This window comes from Danio rerio, chromosome 21 (assembly GCF_049306965.1).
Source record: "Danio rerio strain Tuebingen ecotype United States chromosome 21, GRCz12tu, whole genome shotgun sequence".
In the NCBI taxonomy this organism is placed as follows: Eukaryota; Metazoa; Chordata; class Actinopteri; order Cypriniformes; family Danionidae; genus Danio; species Danio rerio.
The window spans coordinates 33,787,328-33,806,204 of NC_133196.1; the positions used below are offsets into that span (position 1 = coordinate 33,787,328).

The 18,877-nt window shown below is 37.6% G+C and overlaps 1 protein-coding gene across 8 annotated transcripts in view; it reads right to left on the reverse strand.

Annotated features, from left to right (window-relative positions):
* rap1gap2b (RAP1 GTPase activating protein 2b) overlaps positions 1-18,877 on the reverse strand; it is a 133,333-nt gene that overhangs the window by 108,863 nt on the left and 5,593 nt on the right. For 6 of the 8 annotated variants that reach the window (XM_073934219.1, XM_073934218.1, XM_073934217.1 and 3 more), the window contains 1 exon segment: positions 13,740-13,775. Coding sequence is in view for 3 of the 6 variants with exons in the window: in XM_073934214.1 (XP_073790315.1) it covers positions 13,740-13,775 (36 nt within the window). In the remaining 3 variants the exon portion in view is untranslated. 8 annotated transcript variants of the gene reach the window in all.

Genomic DNA, 18,877 nt, shown 5'->3' on the forward strand with positions numbered 1-18,877 from the left:
CGGGAGGTTGCCGCTTGGTGTGAATGTGTGTGTTGATGTTTCCCAGAGATGGGTTGCGGCTGGAAGGGCATCCGCTGTGTAAAAAAAACTTGCTGGATAAGTTGGCGGTTGATTCTGCTGTGGCGACCCCGGATTAATAAAGGGACTAAGCTGACAAGAAAATGAATGAATGAATACTTACAAATTGAAACTAAAAGTACCTCAGATACCCCAGATGAGGAAAACAATTTGTGCTGTTTTTCCTAGCAATCACTAAGCGAGCTGAATTCACTGGTCAAAAACATAATCTAAAAATAAACAGATCGTTATCATTCATCAGTGTGTGAACGCAAATATATTTATTATTCATTGTTGTTTTTATAGTTGTGTAAATTGCTTCCGTTTCCTCATTTGTAAGTAGCTTTGGATAAAAACGTCTACTAAATGACTAAATGTAAATGTAAATGTATTGTTATAAGGTGCTTAGTGTGAACAAAACTAATAAAATGGCAGACGTGACATGTTTGACGCTACACATACATACGCTTATCAACATCTGTCCGTATATCTGCATTAATAGTTGGAGAAAACTTTACGCTTAATGACCTCAGTGAAACCAACGAATCACCATGTCTCTTTACAAATAATCCTCAAATTTCTCCTTAAGTGACTGCAGTGTCATGACAAGCAACTGCACCGCCACCTGCATTGATGCTACCTTTAAGTATCTGTGATTTACTAAAAGCCTCAAAGCCTTCAGGGCTAAAGTTAAAAGAACAAAGGAATGGGTCCTTAGTAAAATTCTTATCCACGGGCATCTAAAAATAGCAACAGGTAGAGCCAGTAGTTCACAAAGTGCAACTATTTGACGTCAACCAAGGCATACCTAAAAAAAAAGGCATGCAGCCCTTACTCAGTTCTAAATAAATGTGTTTTTTATTTATTTAAATCCTTCAATGGATTCCTATTTTAGCAAGATGCACCATTTACTTTATAAATAAAGCTGACATGAAGTCAAAGTTTCCTCTTCTTATATTTATATGTATATAGTAGTGCTTGCTATAAACAGTGTATCTGTGCACTTCATTATTTTGTAAAAATTAATTTGCCCTCATAATCTTAAATCAAATAACATAACCTTCGCTCTCCCATTGAAATTACTTTACTTTACTTCTGGTTTTATTGAATGCCCTTATGGCGGGGCTATCAGTGTGGGTCTCATTTCTGGCTCTGCATTCGTATGAGCCAGTGATTCGCACAAGTATGATAAGATAACATCTGTAAAATCTGTGCATCTGACAACATTCTGCACCCAAACAATCTTTCAAATTGTGAACAACTTGCTGCAAAGCCTAACAACACAAACACAAACTGAAAAACAGACTGCAAATCCTACAAAACAAAAATGTGCTGCAAATCCTCACTTTAAAAGAAAGAATTGATTGAAGTTAATATTTGTATTACACTATTAACAAGTTTCGTAAATTACAGTATTTAACTGTAATATGAACTTTATTTTACTGTAGGACAGCAGTGCTTCCCACAGGTTTAAATTTAACTTGCGGTGGTAGCCGGATTAAAACACACCTTTTACACACGGCACATGGTTACCTAAACGTGACAAAAAAGTGATTTTAGCAATATTTCTATTTATTATACACTGTTTCCTTTAAATGGGTGGAAGTTTTTTTTAAACTGTTGAAATAAAAAAAGAAACCCACAATTTGTTTTACCTATATTCTATTTAGGAGCAATGTGCACCAACTGACAAGTCAAATCTGCTGCTGACATTTTTACAGTATTGCCAATGCCAAAGCATCTTAAAAATGCATAAAATAGGTATTATATAAACATCATCTAATTAAAAATATACAGCAAATTAGAAATGAATGACACAAAAAAATATAAATATCTATAGAATAAAAATCTCTAAAATAATTACAAGAATAAAAAGTTTAGATTATTTAAATAATGCACTTATAAAACCATTTCTAATGGTGTACATATATTTTGCAGCCCATTAAGATGTAATTTTTACATTCACACCGAAAGCGGCAAGAGCATCAAAGTAGCCGGATGTCATTCACATTAGAGGGTGTCGAGGAGAGTTGAAATCGAGTCAACTTTATGGTAATGAGATATGACGTTCAGAGGCAAGCAATCAGAATTGAAGTCCACCGCTTGAGAGGAGTTCAGAGAACACAGACCCGTGAACTTTGGTTCTGACCACAGTTGTTCCCAAGGGTTTAATTATTGCGGTCGCCGGATTTCCAATATTTACAATGTTTTCTAACAGGAACATGCAATAAATAAGTTACTGGCGAATTACTGATGTGCAGTAATGTTATATATATATATATATATATATATATATATATATATATATATATATATATATATATATATATATATATATATATATATATATATATATTTAAAAAAGCGGTAATCTCATGCGACAGTACAAAACAGTACTGCTGCTTCAGGATATTTCAGACATATGGACACATTGGATAATTAAGTGGAGCAAAGCCACACCACATGCAACTTGATCTTCCATTGTTAAATGAATCTGATAAGAAGTCCGCAACATTTTCACGCTAGAAAGCTGAAATGCAGGTTAACTGCAGGAATGTAACTGATATGCTGCAACGGCTACTTTAAATACGAGATCAATGTAGCGAATTTTGACGATCTCGACGCCGAGCTGAAGGCAGACAGCATTGTCGCCAGGGCGGCCAGAGCGACCTTGGACGCTCTCACCGCTTTCGGTGTGAACGCACAGTAAGTCTTCTCTGAGTAAATAGAAAATTTTATATCAAAGAAAAAGTTTATAGAGTTGTTTAGATCAAAGAATTAATTATATAAGGTTTCTGTCTTGCAGCTGTGCACGCGCTGTCAGCTGTGAAGCCAATCGAAAGGAAATCAGGTTTAAAATAAAAAATGATGACAGCTTAGAAAGCGAAACCAAAAGATGAATCCCAGACATTTTAGAAGTTTAGAAACCCCAGACAGATGCATTTTTAGGTCCCAAAAAGCCACGTCTCTGTGGGTCTCTGCACAGCACGTGAGATTGTTTGTGGGAGTGTTGACAGTTTATGCGCGCACACAACGAGAAGTAGAAAATGTGTAGGGCGAGAGGAGATTTTCCAGTACAGTTAATTAATCACGGATGATTGGCTATTAGGCGGAAAAAGTGGGTCATAGTTTATTTTGATGGTCCATTTGATGAATTAAGTTACATTGCCAACTAATTCTCATTAGATTATAAGTAGACTGTTTGGTTGGGGTTAGGGTTAGTGTAAGTTGACATGTACTTGAAAAGTTTCTTATAGTCAGTTAAATGTCTGTATTAAAGCAGTCTCAACAGATATTAAACAGTCTACTAATACTCAAACAGACCATCAAAATAAAGTGTTACCAAAAAGTGTTAAAGGATGATAATAATAAAGCCACCAAATATACTTGAGCGGCCATTAATATACCCTGGCGGCCCGCCCAAGTAAAGTCTATGTGTGGGAAGCACTGGACAGTTATGCAGTATGTTACCATATTTTAAAGTTGCACTGTGAAAATTACTGTATATTTTACAGTAAAGATATACATTTAATTCTATAAATACATATACAGCAAGATAAACGGTGCTGTAAATGTAAATATAGTATTTTTGCTGTAACTGATTTACAGTAAATTACTGGCAAACTGATGCCAGTAAGTTAATGTAAATTCTATCAGAAATAGTTATCAGTGAATGTTGTCAGTTGCATCACTAGTCTGTTGCATCATGCCTACAAAAAGGGTCTTAATATTTTAAAAATATTATTCTTATCTGCAATTTTTGACATCATTTTAACAATAAAGCTTTGCAAATTTATATTCATGTGCTATTAAAGTGATGAAGATGTTTTCTTTATTTGCTGGTGTTTTTTCTATGCATGTGTTTGCTGTGTAATAAGCTTTCTCTTGCACCATACAAAAGAACAATCTTAACTTCTGTTTAATGCCGACTTTAAGCCATTCAAATATTACTACAGGGTTCGTTTAAAGGTGCTATATAAGGAATTGAGCGGCACGGTGGCTCAGTGGTTAGCACTGTCACCTCACAGCAAGAAGGTCGCTGGTTTGAGTCTCGGCTGGGCCAGTTGGCATTTCTGTGTGTAGTTTGCATGTTCTCTACGTGTTTGTATGGGTTTCCTCCGGATGCTCCGGTTTCCCCCACAGTCCAAAAACATGCGCTATGGGTGAATTGGGTAAGCTAAATTGGCTGTAGTTTGTGAATGACTATTTATGGGTGTTTCTCAGTACTGGGTTGCAGCTTGAAGGGCATGCGTTGCATAAAACCATATGCCAGAATAGTTGGCGGTTCATTCTGCTGTGACAACCCCTGAAAAGGAAATTGAATGAACGTATAAATATGTAGCATTCAAAAACCTTATTAGTGACACTGGGGGCCATTTAGTGATCTGCAGCAAGTTTACTCAAATTTGTGCAGTTAAAATTTGAATAACATAGAATTGTTATTATATGCAACCACTTTACCCAGACATCTCTAGCAGCCCAAGACTTTCTTTGGCATGCACTTGCCACTGATCAGTTATACAGTATATTTCAATACTATTCAATGCATTTAGGTAATTAAACATTATGTACCATAGAACTGCAGCATTTATTTTACCTTTAGGTTCTTTGATGCACCACTATAAAAAAAAAAACTTAAATTGCTCTGTGTGTGTGCTCTGTGTGTGTGTGTGTGTGTGTGTGTGTTGAATTTTTTAAAAAATTATTTACTGTTAAAATGTGTGAAGGTCATGTGACCAATGGGAACATTTCAGCATCTCAAGTGGTGTACCACATATCAGGGGCCTCATGTATTAACGGTGCGTACGCACAAAAACTTTGCGTATGCAAGATTTCACACTCACGTTTGGATTTACTAACGATGAAATGAACGTAAGAATGTGCGTTGGTCCACAGCATTTCATGCCTGGCGTACGTGCATTTCTTGTGTGTGTTTGTTTTATTTCCATTGGCGACTCCTAGAGGCAATCGTGTTAAATCGCACACTACAAAGTATATTTGAGCCGTGCAATGGCAGCTGTATGAGACGGGATCATCTGCTTGTCTAGCAGGTATATGAGTTTTCCATACCATACAGTTGACCATCCAAAGCGCAATTTGCAGCGATCGCCGGTTTTCCCAATGTAATAGGAGCGATCAACTGCACGCAAATTGCTATAAAGGCGCCATCTGAAGACGAATATGCATACGTAAATCAGAAACATTTCCATTTAGTAAATGTGCAAATAATATGTGATGCTCAAATGCGCTTAACATAATACACACACTTATTAATGATTCCTACTTGTCTTCCTCGTGATGAAGAGTAGGCAAAACCTGATATGTAATGGGGAAAAAAAAAATGAGTTAAGACGCTGGATTCGAACCAGGTTTATGAATGATAGTGTCAAAACATGTTGCCATGTACTTTATGAGCTATACTACTCTGTCTGATGACTTCTTCACTATAACTATAAGTTCATTCTACTGAGGTGTCCAATGAGACCCCACTGCGTTACCATGTCAGCTAAACTCTCCCACTCTATTTTTTTTCTTTTGTTATTAATTCCGAAGAACAAACTTGCAAATAGCACTGCTTTTTCTCCAGTCTACCTCCAATAGATGCACCTCTAATTCACACTCTCTTCAATGTTTCTCTTTTTCCTTGCCTTTGCCATTGCTTCTTGTACATGAGGCAAGTCTTCGTACATGAGGCCCCAGGTCACCCACAAAGAAGGTGACAAGGCCTCTCAAACTAGCACTGATGTCATGCCATGTGAACATTTCCTATGCACCTGCTGCAATATACACCTGAGCCCATCTTCCCCATTTACATAACTGATTAAAGTATACAAAGCACTTAAGCAATTTAACGTGTTTGCTTCGTTGCATCTGCTTGCCTGCAGAATTTTCATCATCAAGAAAACTAAATTTGGTCTGTTAAAGTGAAAATAAGGCACGTAAAGCATAATGATAGTCTAAACATTTGCTTCAACTTAAATAGGCTTATGACAATATCAAATTTTCTTATTGTAATTGATCCTGTGCTAAGCCCCACCCTCCTTAGTTAGTGTTGTTACGCCTGTCAAGCTTTCGTGCCTGGCATGTCTATTACAATATGCATGTGCCAGTGTCAGACATTGCCAGGGATATAATTAGTCATTTTTGGCAAAAAGGTGAGATATCCGAGAAAGCCAGACAAAAAAGGACTGCATTATGCACAACAGGGGTATTTTCACGACATAATAGGCAACCGATTAGAAAATAATTTAATCAAAATTGAAGCAAGGTTAGCTAGGTTAGCCTTACCGCCTCATTCGCTGACCAATCAACAGTTTAGTGGATGCCCAGCAGGAGAGGTGAAATTGAAAATAATTTAATAATAACTAACTAAACAGGGATTCGCATTCGGGACGCCCTGACGTGCTACTGCACCATGTGTCGGCACGCTAACCACTAGGCTATAGTGCCGACACTCGTTTTAAGCTAAAAAGCCTGGTAGACTAATTGTTGAGCAATAAAATATACCATTACAAACCGACGAGGAAACACTCATGAACAGTGCTTCTACATCATTCATTCATAAAAAGAACAGCCCAAAAAAGGATATTGATGGCTTTGTGCTAAATATTAGCATCATTGACCCATGACAATGTACAATACCTATAACTGTCAGTATGTTTGTGTGCTCTTTATCCAGTTTCTATTCTAATTTGCAGTTAGTGGAACAAATAAATGAATTGAAGTATATTGACCACAAGGGCTCAGATTGTGATCACATCTTGGTTTTGTTCAGTTGATATGTAATTTCAAATATTCGAATATGATTGCTATTAGTATGACTACTATGGCGAAGGCTTAAACGGAGCAGTGCTCATATCGAGCGTGTGGCTCAGCGAAGGGTCGATTAACTGCTGAAACTTGTACCATAGAACGGTATTATCACAAATTGACCTGAGCTGCAAAGGTAGGTTACTTTGACATGTATAATAACCAAAAAACATTGAATACATTGCTTTATTGTTTATACATGATCTGAGTCAAATGATTAAAGAGCCCCTGTTTTGAGATTTTGAAAATGATATTCCATGCAGTGTGTAACAAAGCTCTAAGTGAAGTGAAATATCCAGCTAAGGCTTAAATCTGAAAGTGCGGCGTGTATAAAACTATTGATTGATCTATAAGACTCGACTCATAGTGGTTCGAATAAATCAACAAGTCTTTAGTTATGCCAGCGTGACGTCAATACGGATCTCAAGCCCCACCCATTTGCTGTGCGCACAGGAGGGGTTTGGGAGCAATTGAATCACTGAACGATTCATATGGGAGTCGCTGGGATATTAGGTAAAATAAATGCATATTATAAGGCAATGAAAGTGTTTTTGACCTTGCAATGTTGGAGACCCCCAAAACCAAAATATGACCCTTTTTAATGCATAATAGGGACTTTTTAAACCAAATTAAGTCAAATAAGAATGATGAAGTAACACTTAACAATAAATTAATAAATGTTCATTAATGGCATCTCTCAAAGGGGGGTGGGGGGAATCTCCCAAGGACTACCTAAAACCTTTTCTAGAAATATCCCATTTCTCCTCCTGCCCGGACCATGCACTCATTTCTATACGCTGACCTGAACATCGCCTGCAGAGTTTTGCAGTTTCTGCACTGGGTGCTGGTGTCAAATGGATCATCTATGACTTTTTATCCCACTGAGGTTTACCTCCACCGCCACTCCCCGCAATGAGAGAGCCATTGTCACCAGAGCAACATGGCAGATCATCGCCCTAGAAGAGAAGCTCTGTAGCCCTTCTGACCTGAGGGAGTCATTGTGGAGTATAAGGGATTATCGGAAGGGATTATCCTGTCCACTTCCCCATCGCTGAGGGTGAACTTTTTAAAAATGGAACCTGGGAACAATGTAATGGATTTTGATATGGAGGATTGACTGGAAAAATTCCCGTGCCTGCTGGTTCCATCCAGCGGTGACTGTCTTGTGCCCCCACTAGTTTTGTACAGCAATGACTCTCCTGTGCTCCCACTGGTACCACCAAGACCTTTGCTGCTTTAATAATTTATCCCTGATCTGCTAGTTTCTGACATGCCAGTGCAGGTGCCTGAGCAGTCTGTTTCCCCCATCCATCCAGTCAGTCCACCAGCCCCTGTCTCACCCTCAGCCCACATCATAACGTGGAAAGTGTTCCAGTCACCAGCACTTTCCAATCAGATGGGTCCTTCATCTCTGCCTACTATGTTTGATGTGATCATTTCACTGTAGCCTTTCACCCCACCAGGCTTCCACGTTCCTCTAGCTCTGCCTAGGTCTGTCTTTCCCTTCCTATTCCTGTAGACTTTAATTGTCTGTCTATACCTCGTCATTCTGTTCCACTCAAACCTCTGTCACTTCAGCTCATCGCAGGCTTCCGGCTCCACATCTTCGCCTCAGTCAGATGACCTGTCGACTACACCTTAGCCCTCCAGATCTTCAGGTTTCCGCCTCCTCCTCAGGCTCCACCTCCACCTTCTCCATGGCTCCTCCCACCCTCCACTCCACATGAGCTATCATCCTGGCTGTCTCCTGATCTCTGTCATGCTCCTGCTCCAGCTTCCCTCCTAGCTCCTGTGTGATCTGTCACATGAACCGTCTGTTTTGTTTCTTTTGTTTCCCTAGTTTTCCTCTGTTCAGCACATGTTTCAGTGTGGCTGGTTAATATTTTGCCAACTTTTGATGTTAGTCTTCTGTTGGTGTTCATATTTCTGAATTTCTTTTGTAATACTTTTAGACTATTAAACCTTTTTGTGTTTTTTTGATAAGTTGTACACTTGTTCCTTTCTCCTTGTTCCTCACGCGATGTAAGAGTTTGGTAAAATTTGATTTGAATTGAGCCGTTTTAAAAACAGGATGTGTGTTATTGTTGGCACTGCATCACAAACTGAGAATATTTAGTTTTTCATAATATTTTAAACATCTTTAGACCATTTTTTTCTAAAAAAAAAAAAAAAAAAAAAAAAACACAATAGAGAATACAGAATTGAGGTTTCCAACAGTTTTTGTGATTTCACATGTGGATTACTATAGAAATGCAATCAGCAACTGAATCACAGACAAGTCAAGATGTAGCGTATCAAATATTGACAAATATTTCACGTGTGAACATTTTGCCTTCATTTTTGGCCATTTGTTTGTTTTTGCAAAACTCGTTGTAGAGTAAAACTTGTGCGGTAGGAATTTGGTATTAAGTGTCCTGCTGGGAGGATGGTAACAATTAAGGTGATAAAAACACTGATAATATAACACTGTAAATTGCAATATCCAATTGTATTATAATTGTAAAAATATTATACAAGTTACATACCATACATCATAATATTGTCTAAGTTTAATAAATCAATATCAATATCAGACTAATTCAAACCAATTGATTCTTGTCGTTAATGATAGAATTTTAGTAAGACAAAATAATATTGTTTGCCATTTTATAATTTATCAGTGATAACAAAGAATTAAAAGACCATTTTATTTAATTTTTAAAGATTTTATTTACATTAACATTTTTTCTTTTGTTTTTTTATTTTAACTTTAAAAGTTGTAATAATTGTGTTGTTTTCTTCTTGTTCTTATTTAAATATTTATGTAATTATAAATAATTTTAAGTAATTCTTATTAAAATTTTAGCTAACTAGCGTGCATTTTAAATTAGCTATTTTTGGCTTACCAGTATTGTCAAGAAAACTAGAATGAAATGTCAATGAGATGAAGCACAACTGTAATGTTAAGTGGACACTGACAAGGGAGTGCGGAACCAAATGCAGGTTTAAAAATGGTCAGGCAAGCAGCAGTCAACACAGAAGCAAACAGACGTATATGGGCAATTCCAGAGTCTTGGACATATAACAAGCGGATGGTCAAAAGACAGGCAGCAGACAGGGTAAAACAAACAAAACAAAGCAAGGTTCAAAACAAAAACGTAAAAGACAAGGCAAGGAAACTGTGTTGTAATGTTCACAAACAGTATAACAAGACTCAGCACTGAAGTGTATGTGTGTGCTGAATGAATAGTCCTAATGAGTAGCTTCAGCTGTGTCTGTCTGCAATCATGGGAATCTAGGCCAGGTGTGTGAGTGGTGCATGACTGGATCTTGCAGTCCATATATTGGTCGGATTTGTAGTTCTATGCAATACAGTGTGTTTACCAGCTATCTGCACATGCTGGATTGCTGGTGATCGTGAGAACAACTCAAATAAATCTGTAAACTAAAATTAAGAGCTACTCTCCTGTTCATCATCACATTTATTTATATTATGCTGATGTGATTTTTGCCACAATCTGATTCATTCATTCATTTATTTATTTTCCTTTGGCTTAGTCCCTTTATTAACCAGGGGTCGCCACAGCGGAATGAACTGCCAACTTTTCCAGCACGTTTTACAAAGCAGATGCCCTTTCAGCTGCAACCCATCTCTGGGAAACACCCATACACTCATCCACACACATACACTATGGCCAATTTAATTTATTTAATTCACCTGCAGCGCATGTCTTTGGACTGTGGGGAAAACCGGAGCACTTGGAGAAAACCCACGCGAACACCAGGAGAACATGCAAACTCCACACAGAAACACCAATTGACTCAGCAGGGGACCAGAAAATATAATTAAACCATAAGAATAATACAGATTTGTTTATATTTTTCCTCCATTCTAGCCTGTGAAACAGACTGTGTAGTAAACAACATTGCAGCAATTTGCGTCATTCTTCATCATAAATATAAAAAAAACTGTCCTTTAGGGTTTGTTTAATCAGATGAATCATATTGATGGACATTAAAGGACCCCAGCTCTTACCTTGCCAGTGGGATTTCTAAAAATAGACACGTGGTCTACTCTACACAATCCTTCAAACACAATAGAAACATTAATGACCCACGCCTTTCATCAATTCACCTCAAAGCAAAGCATGAATTGGCCCTGTGAAGGCCAATATCAGGCAGACCCGGATCATTTCCATGTGTCTGATCTGCAGTCACGACCCTATTCAGGGTTATGCAGTGATTCACGCAAACAAACCGATGCTTCATTCCACTCTGATGCTTTTTACCAAACCACTTCACTCACAGCCTTTCACCATCTTAAACAAGCCCTATGAATGTGTATCTGTTTGATGAGGATTATCTTGCTGGAATTGCAAGTCCCTTTCATTAAACAAACCCTATATATATTTTTTCCCCTGGCTAAAATCTATTTTTAAAATATGCTAAGTGTATTGTGTTACTGTAAGTTTCAATAAAATATATTATTGACATTAAACATAAATTTAATCATATACCAACATATATTTCTAAATGTATTTCAGGGTCAAGAAAATACATGAGCTACTAAACATGATTATAACACACATTACTTGTATTCAATAATACAATATTTTACATATATTTTTGTTATTTTAACAGTGAGGCCACAAAAATATCATTTCGGTTTACATCTCGATTGTTTATCATCCATATTTGACTATTTAAATACATTATTAATATTATGAATATTTCTTAAGTATACAGTAATAATGACACGGTCATTTTTGTTTATATTACTATTGTTGTATTACTACATGAATGAGACAGTCAGTTGTGAACATTTGACAATTTTCCAACACAGTGCTTTACCACATATCAACCAGCAGAGGTCCTCATCGAGCTCTGATATAGAAAGCTTCGAGTAACGAACATTTTTCCGGTACAAATCGAGTCGAGTTGAGCGGTTCAGTGGTTCAGGAAGCTTCATTTCACTATGACTACTTAACCATGAAATCTTGACTGAAAACCAATAGATAACATTATTGTTGTTTGATAATTAACTAAGATATAGATACTCCTATATATATATATATATATATATATATATATATATATATATATATATATATATATATATATATATATATATATATATATATATATAGAGAGAGAGAGAGAGAGAGAGAGAGAGAGAGAGAGAGAGAGAGAGAGAGAGAGAGAGAGAGAGAGAGAGAGAGAAAATTTGCTCTCTTGAATAATGACCAAAAAACAAATCAGGTTTTACATTTACAGGCTCAAAAATTAATTTTGTTTTTTGAAAAAAATACATGCATTAGGTACATTCGTTATTCATCTAATATAATTATGTCAGCTACAAATAACTTTTTATGAAGAATATAAATAATAGATTTGCAAATTTTAAGACTGACGAGCTAAACTCCCAAAAAAATGCTGTGAGGTAGAAGAACTATTGCCTTTAAAACAAAAAGCATCACATTCCAATTTAAAAGACTCTTCTGAAACTGATCTTTTAATAATGAATGAGCCAAAAAGACTCATTAATCAGTCTAATGAGATTAAGTTAATAATTTACATCCAAATTAACATAATTCACTCTCACTAAAGCCTGCACAAGACATTACTTTTGGTCACATTTGACTTTTTGTTTGGAATGACACAAAGAACTCAATTTCAGTGTATTTCAGGGGTTTCATTTCAATTGTTTGCTTTTTTAAAACTTGAGACTTACAAGGAAATTGTGTGTGTGTGTGTGTGTGTGTGTAGGTGGTCCTGGTATTCATAACATAGTGGAGACCTAAAATGTCCCCTCAAGTATAGCAATATCAGCAATTTTTGACCTTGTAGGGACTATTTTGATGAATAGTCCCTACAAGGAGAACAGTATTTAAAAATATAAATGAAATGTTTGCTGGGGGTTGGGTTTAGTGGTAGGGTTGAGGACAGAGTATACAATCTGTACACTATAAACCTTAATACATCAATGGGAATCACTTATAAGACATGAAAATCCAATATAAGTGTGCATACGCATGTTTTTATTTGTGTGTCAGTGTTGTAGGAAATGTGCTGTCCATAAGAATGGAAAACAAAGGAAAAATAGTCAGATGTTTAACCAATCAGCAACACCATGCACTTGAACTGAAGTAGTTTGGATTATTTTGATTAAAACAATGTAATATGTGACTCACTTACTACAAAGGGCAAAAAAAATATTTAATATTTAAATGAAAATAATTGAATCCATCTTCATGGGCACCTCATTATGACTGTGAAAATGAATTACATAGGCTTGTGTGAATGACATCAGAGCGATGCAGGCCATGGAGAGCACCCGGACGCTATTCAGCCTCAAGAACAGTCAGAGAAGTTGGGTGAGACACTGATTGTGGAATTAAATTCCAAAATAAAGACAAACTCTTTGAACCAGTGATTTCCTTTTCATGTCTTGGGGGAATGATTTAAATTATGCACAATCCCTCAATGAAACCCAAGCCCCACTCTAAGAGTAAAAGCTATACATCTGCTTTTAGAAGTGAGATGCTTTTAAATAGCATGTTCCTTAAAGCACCCTTCAGGGGTAAACAAGGTAGAAAGCTGAATCTTTTTAAAACGATTACCACCCAAGTGACAGGTTGTGTATTTTGTGTGTGTGTGTAAAAAAGGCATAGTGTGCGCCTGGTTAAATACCAAATACTAAAAAGCCACATAAACATGCAGCACTTTGCACAGGAACTAGAATTTTACTCATGTCATGCAAAGCTGTATGTACGACACTGCAGTTTTCTTGCATGCAACAGGCCTCTTGTTTACCGCTATCAAACACAGATAAGAGGACGCGACGATTGGTGGGTTTGTGGGAGATGGAAAGGAAAAGAGCAGACAGTACTCACCGAGCACGAAGGGCGCTAATGGTAGACTTGTCAACCCTGCATTTGAAGAGAAAAGACAAGAAAGCATTCAGGATCAAGGAACAAACTCGGATGGCTGTAATTTGCTTGGCTCGACCCGTCAGCTGACCAGGCAGGATGAAAGGAGCAAATGGGGTTAAAAATAAGGATATTTCTGTAATGCAATCGTCCCCGTATGAGAGCTTAATGCTCAATTAATGTTGACATGTGGGAAAGGTCAGTCACCAGCACTGACTAGCCACAGTATCACATCAGAACAGAACAGGGTTGAGTGAGGGGAAGGGTGTGGCTGTTTATTTTTATCCTTTTTAGCTTGTTTTTGATTGTTATTTCACACGTTTCTGTGTCACACACACAGAGAGAGAGAGAGAGAGAGAGAGAGAGAGAGAGTTTCCTCTCATCATTTAGGTTGTGCTATTATTTTTAGACTTGTTAGCTTTAAAGCATTATTAGATTATCCTTAATTCCTTTTTTCTTGACTTCTTTTCTGGTTTAATCATGCTGATCAGTTTGTTGTTGTTTATTTAAAATTGAGTTTGTTTAAAGAAAAGAAACAAGAATAACTCTAATTTTTTAGTTGCATTTAAAATCGATAGACATAAACCAGAATAGACTATTAAATGGACCCAAAGCATACAGAAATTCAAATTCTGTCATTACGTCATGCTCTACGTTTCTTTCTTTAACCCTTTAACTGGCCCACGAAGAAAAAAAAATGTTTGGATTGCTTTTCTTAACTCCTAATGTCGCTAGAGAACATGCTCGATGCATTTTTTTCAACACATCCCATAATTTTAAAAACATAAACCTCTACCAAATGGTTGACATGTCGGTTATTGGTAAAAGTACCAGAATTAATACATATACTATGAAAAATCTGAAAATATGAAGTGTAAGACCAATTTATTTAAAAACATAATTAAAATCTACTTTTAAATTTGGTATTTTGGACTGGTGCCAGTGACTAGACCTTATTTCAGCTTCATCCTTGTCTGTCTCTATCACTGACGGCTGTTTATCTGTCGTAACACAGGAGAAACAGAAACGTACGACGGATCGGTGGGCGAGGAGAAGCAGCTCATTTGCATTTAAAGCCACTGACTACAAAAACAACTACATTGTCCTTAGACAACAAAATGGGCAGATTCTACATTATACAATACTCTATCTGATGGGTGTTTTGAGCTGAAAATTCTTCTTGAAAACTTGAAAGTCTTATCTTACATCTTGTAAAAGGGGTAAAATAGGTGCCATAAAGATAGTTTATGTTTTGCAATAACATTGCTGTAAACCCTAAAATGCTTGAACAGAATTCATGTAAGATTTAGTCATATTTACAAAAAATGCTCAAACATTTGCCTCATTTCCCTAAACTTGGAGATTATTTTAATGTGTTAAATAGGGAGGGCTTCTTTAATAAAAGTTATCTTTGACATTTCTAACCATGGGAGCAGTTCTGTGCACCCCTTCATGAGGGCACTGCTGTCAGCTCCTGTTACTGCAAGTAACTGCAGTTATTGTGTCTCATTTTCTTTATCACACCAGACCAATTTCCTTAAACTCGCAGTGACAGGGAAAGGAACATCCCATTTCATGAGACGATTTTGTGAGATATTTTGTGCATTTCATACATTTTAAGAGAGAACTTAAAGTGTTCCTATTATGCTTTTTTGGTTATTACTTTAGTGTATGATGAAGCTTTCTGTCAAAGTATAAAAGGTCTATAAAAAGTGCTTGATTAGTGAAGTATTGTCTCCCAAAACAAAGAACAGATTCTTAAATATCACAACTGAGTTCTCAGTAAATCCAGCAGTACTTCCTGTTGTAGGTTTGTGATATATATGCATAATACCTGCCTATTTGGTCGCCACTGGATGCATTGACCCTTTTTCACATTCATTATAGCTGAGGCTCAGGGGCAGTGGTGGCCAGTATGGGCCCTATGACAGCATTTTGTGAGTGTTGCGGACGGAAATAAAGAGTGTGGGGATGGATGTCGTGAACAAAATTGAAAAGCAGGGGCTAAAAGTGAAGAGTGGGGAGGGATTGGACGAAAGTGAAGAGGGGGTGTGGGGGCGTGACATTGAGGACGGAAGGGTTGGAGGCTTTTGTGTGATTCGGTTGACCCCTAATAGTATTTCTACGGGCCCCAAATTGACATTTGAATTTTCAAAAAAATAGTTTGTTTTGTGGTGTCGAAAGCAAAACCTAATTTTCCCACTACCAAGAATGAGAACACATGCTTGAATTGATACAATAAATCTGATGCCTTTGTTACTGTTTGTATCCCTGAGTATTCAAGTGCTGAGGAATCCTGCAAAGCTGAAATTTAAATATGGAAATGGTGGTTTTGTTTCCAGCATGTGCTGTAAGCAGTACACCAATCCAATTAGGCTAACTGACCAGAGTAGACTAGGCTCTCAGATATGAGTGGTTTAAAGAGAATGAATCCTCAAATGAACCACTTTAGACACTGAGAGCAAAGAGTATATGTTCTAGTACATTAAAACATCATCAAAAAAAAGAATTTACTTTTCATTTGTTCACTCTTAATAGCTTCCAAACATTGATGAGTTCATTTCATCTGCTGAAAACAAAAAATGTGGTCATTACATAAAAAAGCTAGAAGTTATTTACATAAAAATTACTTCGGAAAACAACGGCTACTGATTTACAAATTGCATGAACCAGAAATTGCTGCAGAGTTTCAAAATAATGATGCATTACCAACTTAAATGGAATGGAGTTTCACTTTTCTGCTCCTCCTCTCATCTTTCACTTGCAGCAAACTAAGAGGTGGAAGGGTGTGACTAAGCTAATTTTATCTAACAAGCTGGCATCATCAAAGGATAGTCAAAATCGGGGCATTTTTGAGTGTCTAAAGTGTCCAAATCTACACTCATTGGCCACTTTATTAGGTACATCTGTCCAGCTGTTCGTTAACGCACATTTCTAATCAGCCAATCACAACTCATTACATTTAGGAATGTAGACATGGTCAAGACGATCTGCTGCAGTTTAATCCGAGCATCAGAATGGGGAAGAAAGGTGATTTAAGTGACTTTGAACATGGCGTGGTTGTTGGTGCCAGACGGCCTCATCTAAGTATTTCAGAAACTGCTGATCTACAGGGATTTTCACGCACAACCATCTCTAAAATTTACAGAGAATGGTCTGTAAAAAAGAAAATATCCAGTGAGCGGCAGTTTTTTGAGCTCAAATGCCTTGTTGATGGGCAGAGGAGAAAAGCTAGACTGGTTCCAGCTGATAGAAAAGCAACAGTAACTCAAATAACCACTCATTACAACTGAGGTATGCAGAAGAGTATATCTGAACGCAGAACACGTCCAACCTTGAGGAGGATGGGCTACAGCAGCAGAAGACCAGAAACACCAGAAGGCTTCAATTCACACAGGCTCACCAAAATTGGATAATAGAATATTGGAAAAACGTTGTCTGGTCTGATGGAGTCATGACATGGGCTGCGTTCGAAACCGCATAATTCCATACTGTACAGTATGCTAAAATCAGTTTGCGAGCCGAGTATAAAATATAGAATTCGAAAATCAGTGTGCGAGAAATACCTGGCATGACTTACTACTTGCGGCGAGATTCTGAAGTGCGTATCCCATGCATGCTGCGTTATCCCATGATGCCCCATGAGAGAATTCATGAATGGGAGTGAAGCGATGCAACTGATGCAGGGGGGTCACATGACCATGACAAAATGGCGGATGTAGTATATCCGAATTCACACTTCTCACGTTCATACTGTATAGAAGGCACTTTTCTAACGGCAGAGTAGTACGTTTCAATTCAAATGCAGTACCTTCTGAGGCGGTTTCAGATGCAACCATGGAGTCCCAATTTGGCGTCAACAACATCAAAGCATGGACCAATCCTGCCTTCAGCAGTTCAGGCTGGTGCTAGGTGTGTGGGGGATATTTTCTTGGCACGCTTTGGGCCCATTAGTACCAATTGAGAATCGTGTCACTGCCACAGCCTACTTGAGTATTGTTGCTGACCATGTTCATCCCTTCATAACCCCAGTAAACCCATCTTCTGATGGCTGCTTCCAGCAAAATAACGTGCCATGTCATTAAGTGCGAATCATCTCAGATTGGTTCCTTGAACATGACAATGAGTTCACTGTACTCAAATGGCCTTCACAGTCTCCAGATCTCCAATAGAGCACCTTTGGGATGTGGTGGAATGGGAGATTCGCATCATGGATGTGCAGCCGACAAACCTGCTGTCAATATGGACCAAAATCTCTGATGAATATTTCCAGTACCTTGTTGAACCTATGCCACGAAGGATTATGGCAAAAGGAGGGTCCAACCCAGTACTGGTAAGGTGTACCTAATAAAGTGGCCGGTGAGTGTAGACTAGTACACTCCGCTTAGCTTTGCAAAAACAATTAAGTTAAATTGATCAGTTTGTGTTGGGACAACATGAAGGAATTGAGTGGAACCCAGATTTTTTACAGTGTATTAGCCAACAAATTAGTTTGGATAGTGCCTCAAGAGCAGCCCCTATTGGGTTCAGATATACATGGAATATGAAAAGAGAGATATTTCCAGCTGCTGTGCATGCTTTCAAAACATCAGTCTCGGATATAAATGAATGTCAAAGTAAGAACTGAGTGTATTGCAGATGGAAAACACACAGCTGCATGAGCATGGTATCTTTCTGGTGCTGTGAAGCAGAGCAGACAATCCATCATCTCACTGTTCACAACTGTGAGAGAGCTTTCAGAGTCAGAGGTGTAAAAATCGGATTAAATGTATCAGTTGTCAGTGTGTGTGGGTGCGTGTGTTAGTGCGAGGTAGCTGTTGAGGTGTCACTATTAAGCATGTGGTGTGATGGTGATTGGGTGTGGTGGGGATGTGGGTGATTGTGAGAGAGGAAGGGTGTGGACATGTGTGTGTGTGATTGTGTGTGTGTTTATGTGCAACTGAATTTCCCACAGTAAAAAGCTGACACGAGCCACTGCATGAAATTCTCATTTGTTTACTGTTACCTTGCAGATTTTCACAGCATATAAAATGAATTGATATCAAATTGATTATTACAAGGTTTGGATTGAAATGGTTACTAGAGTAATCAACATATTTAGA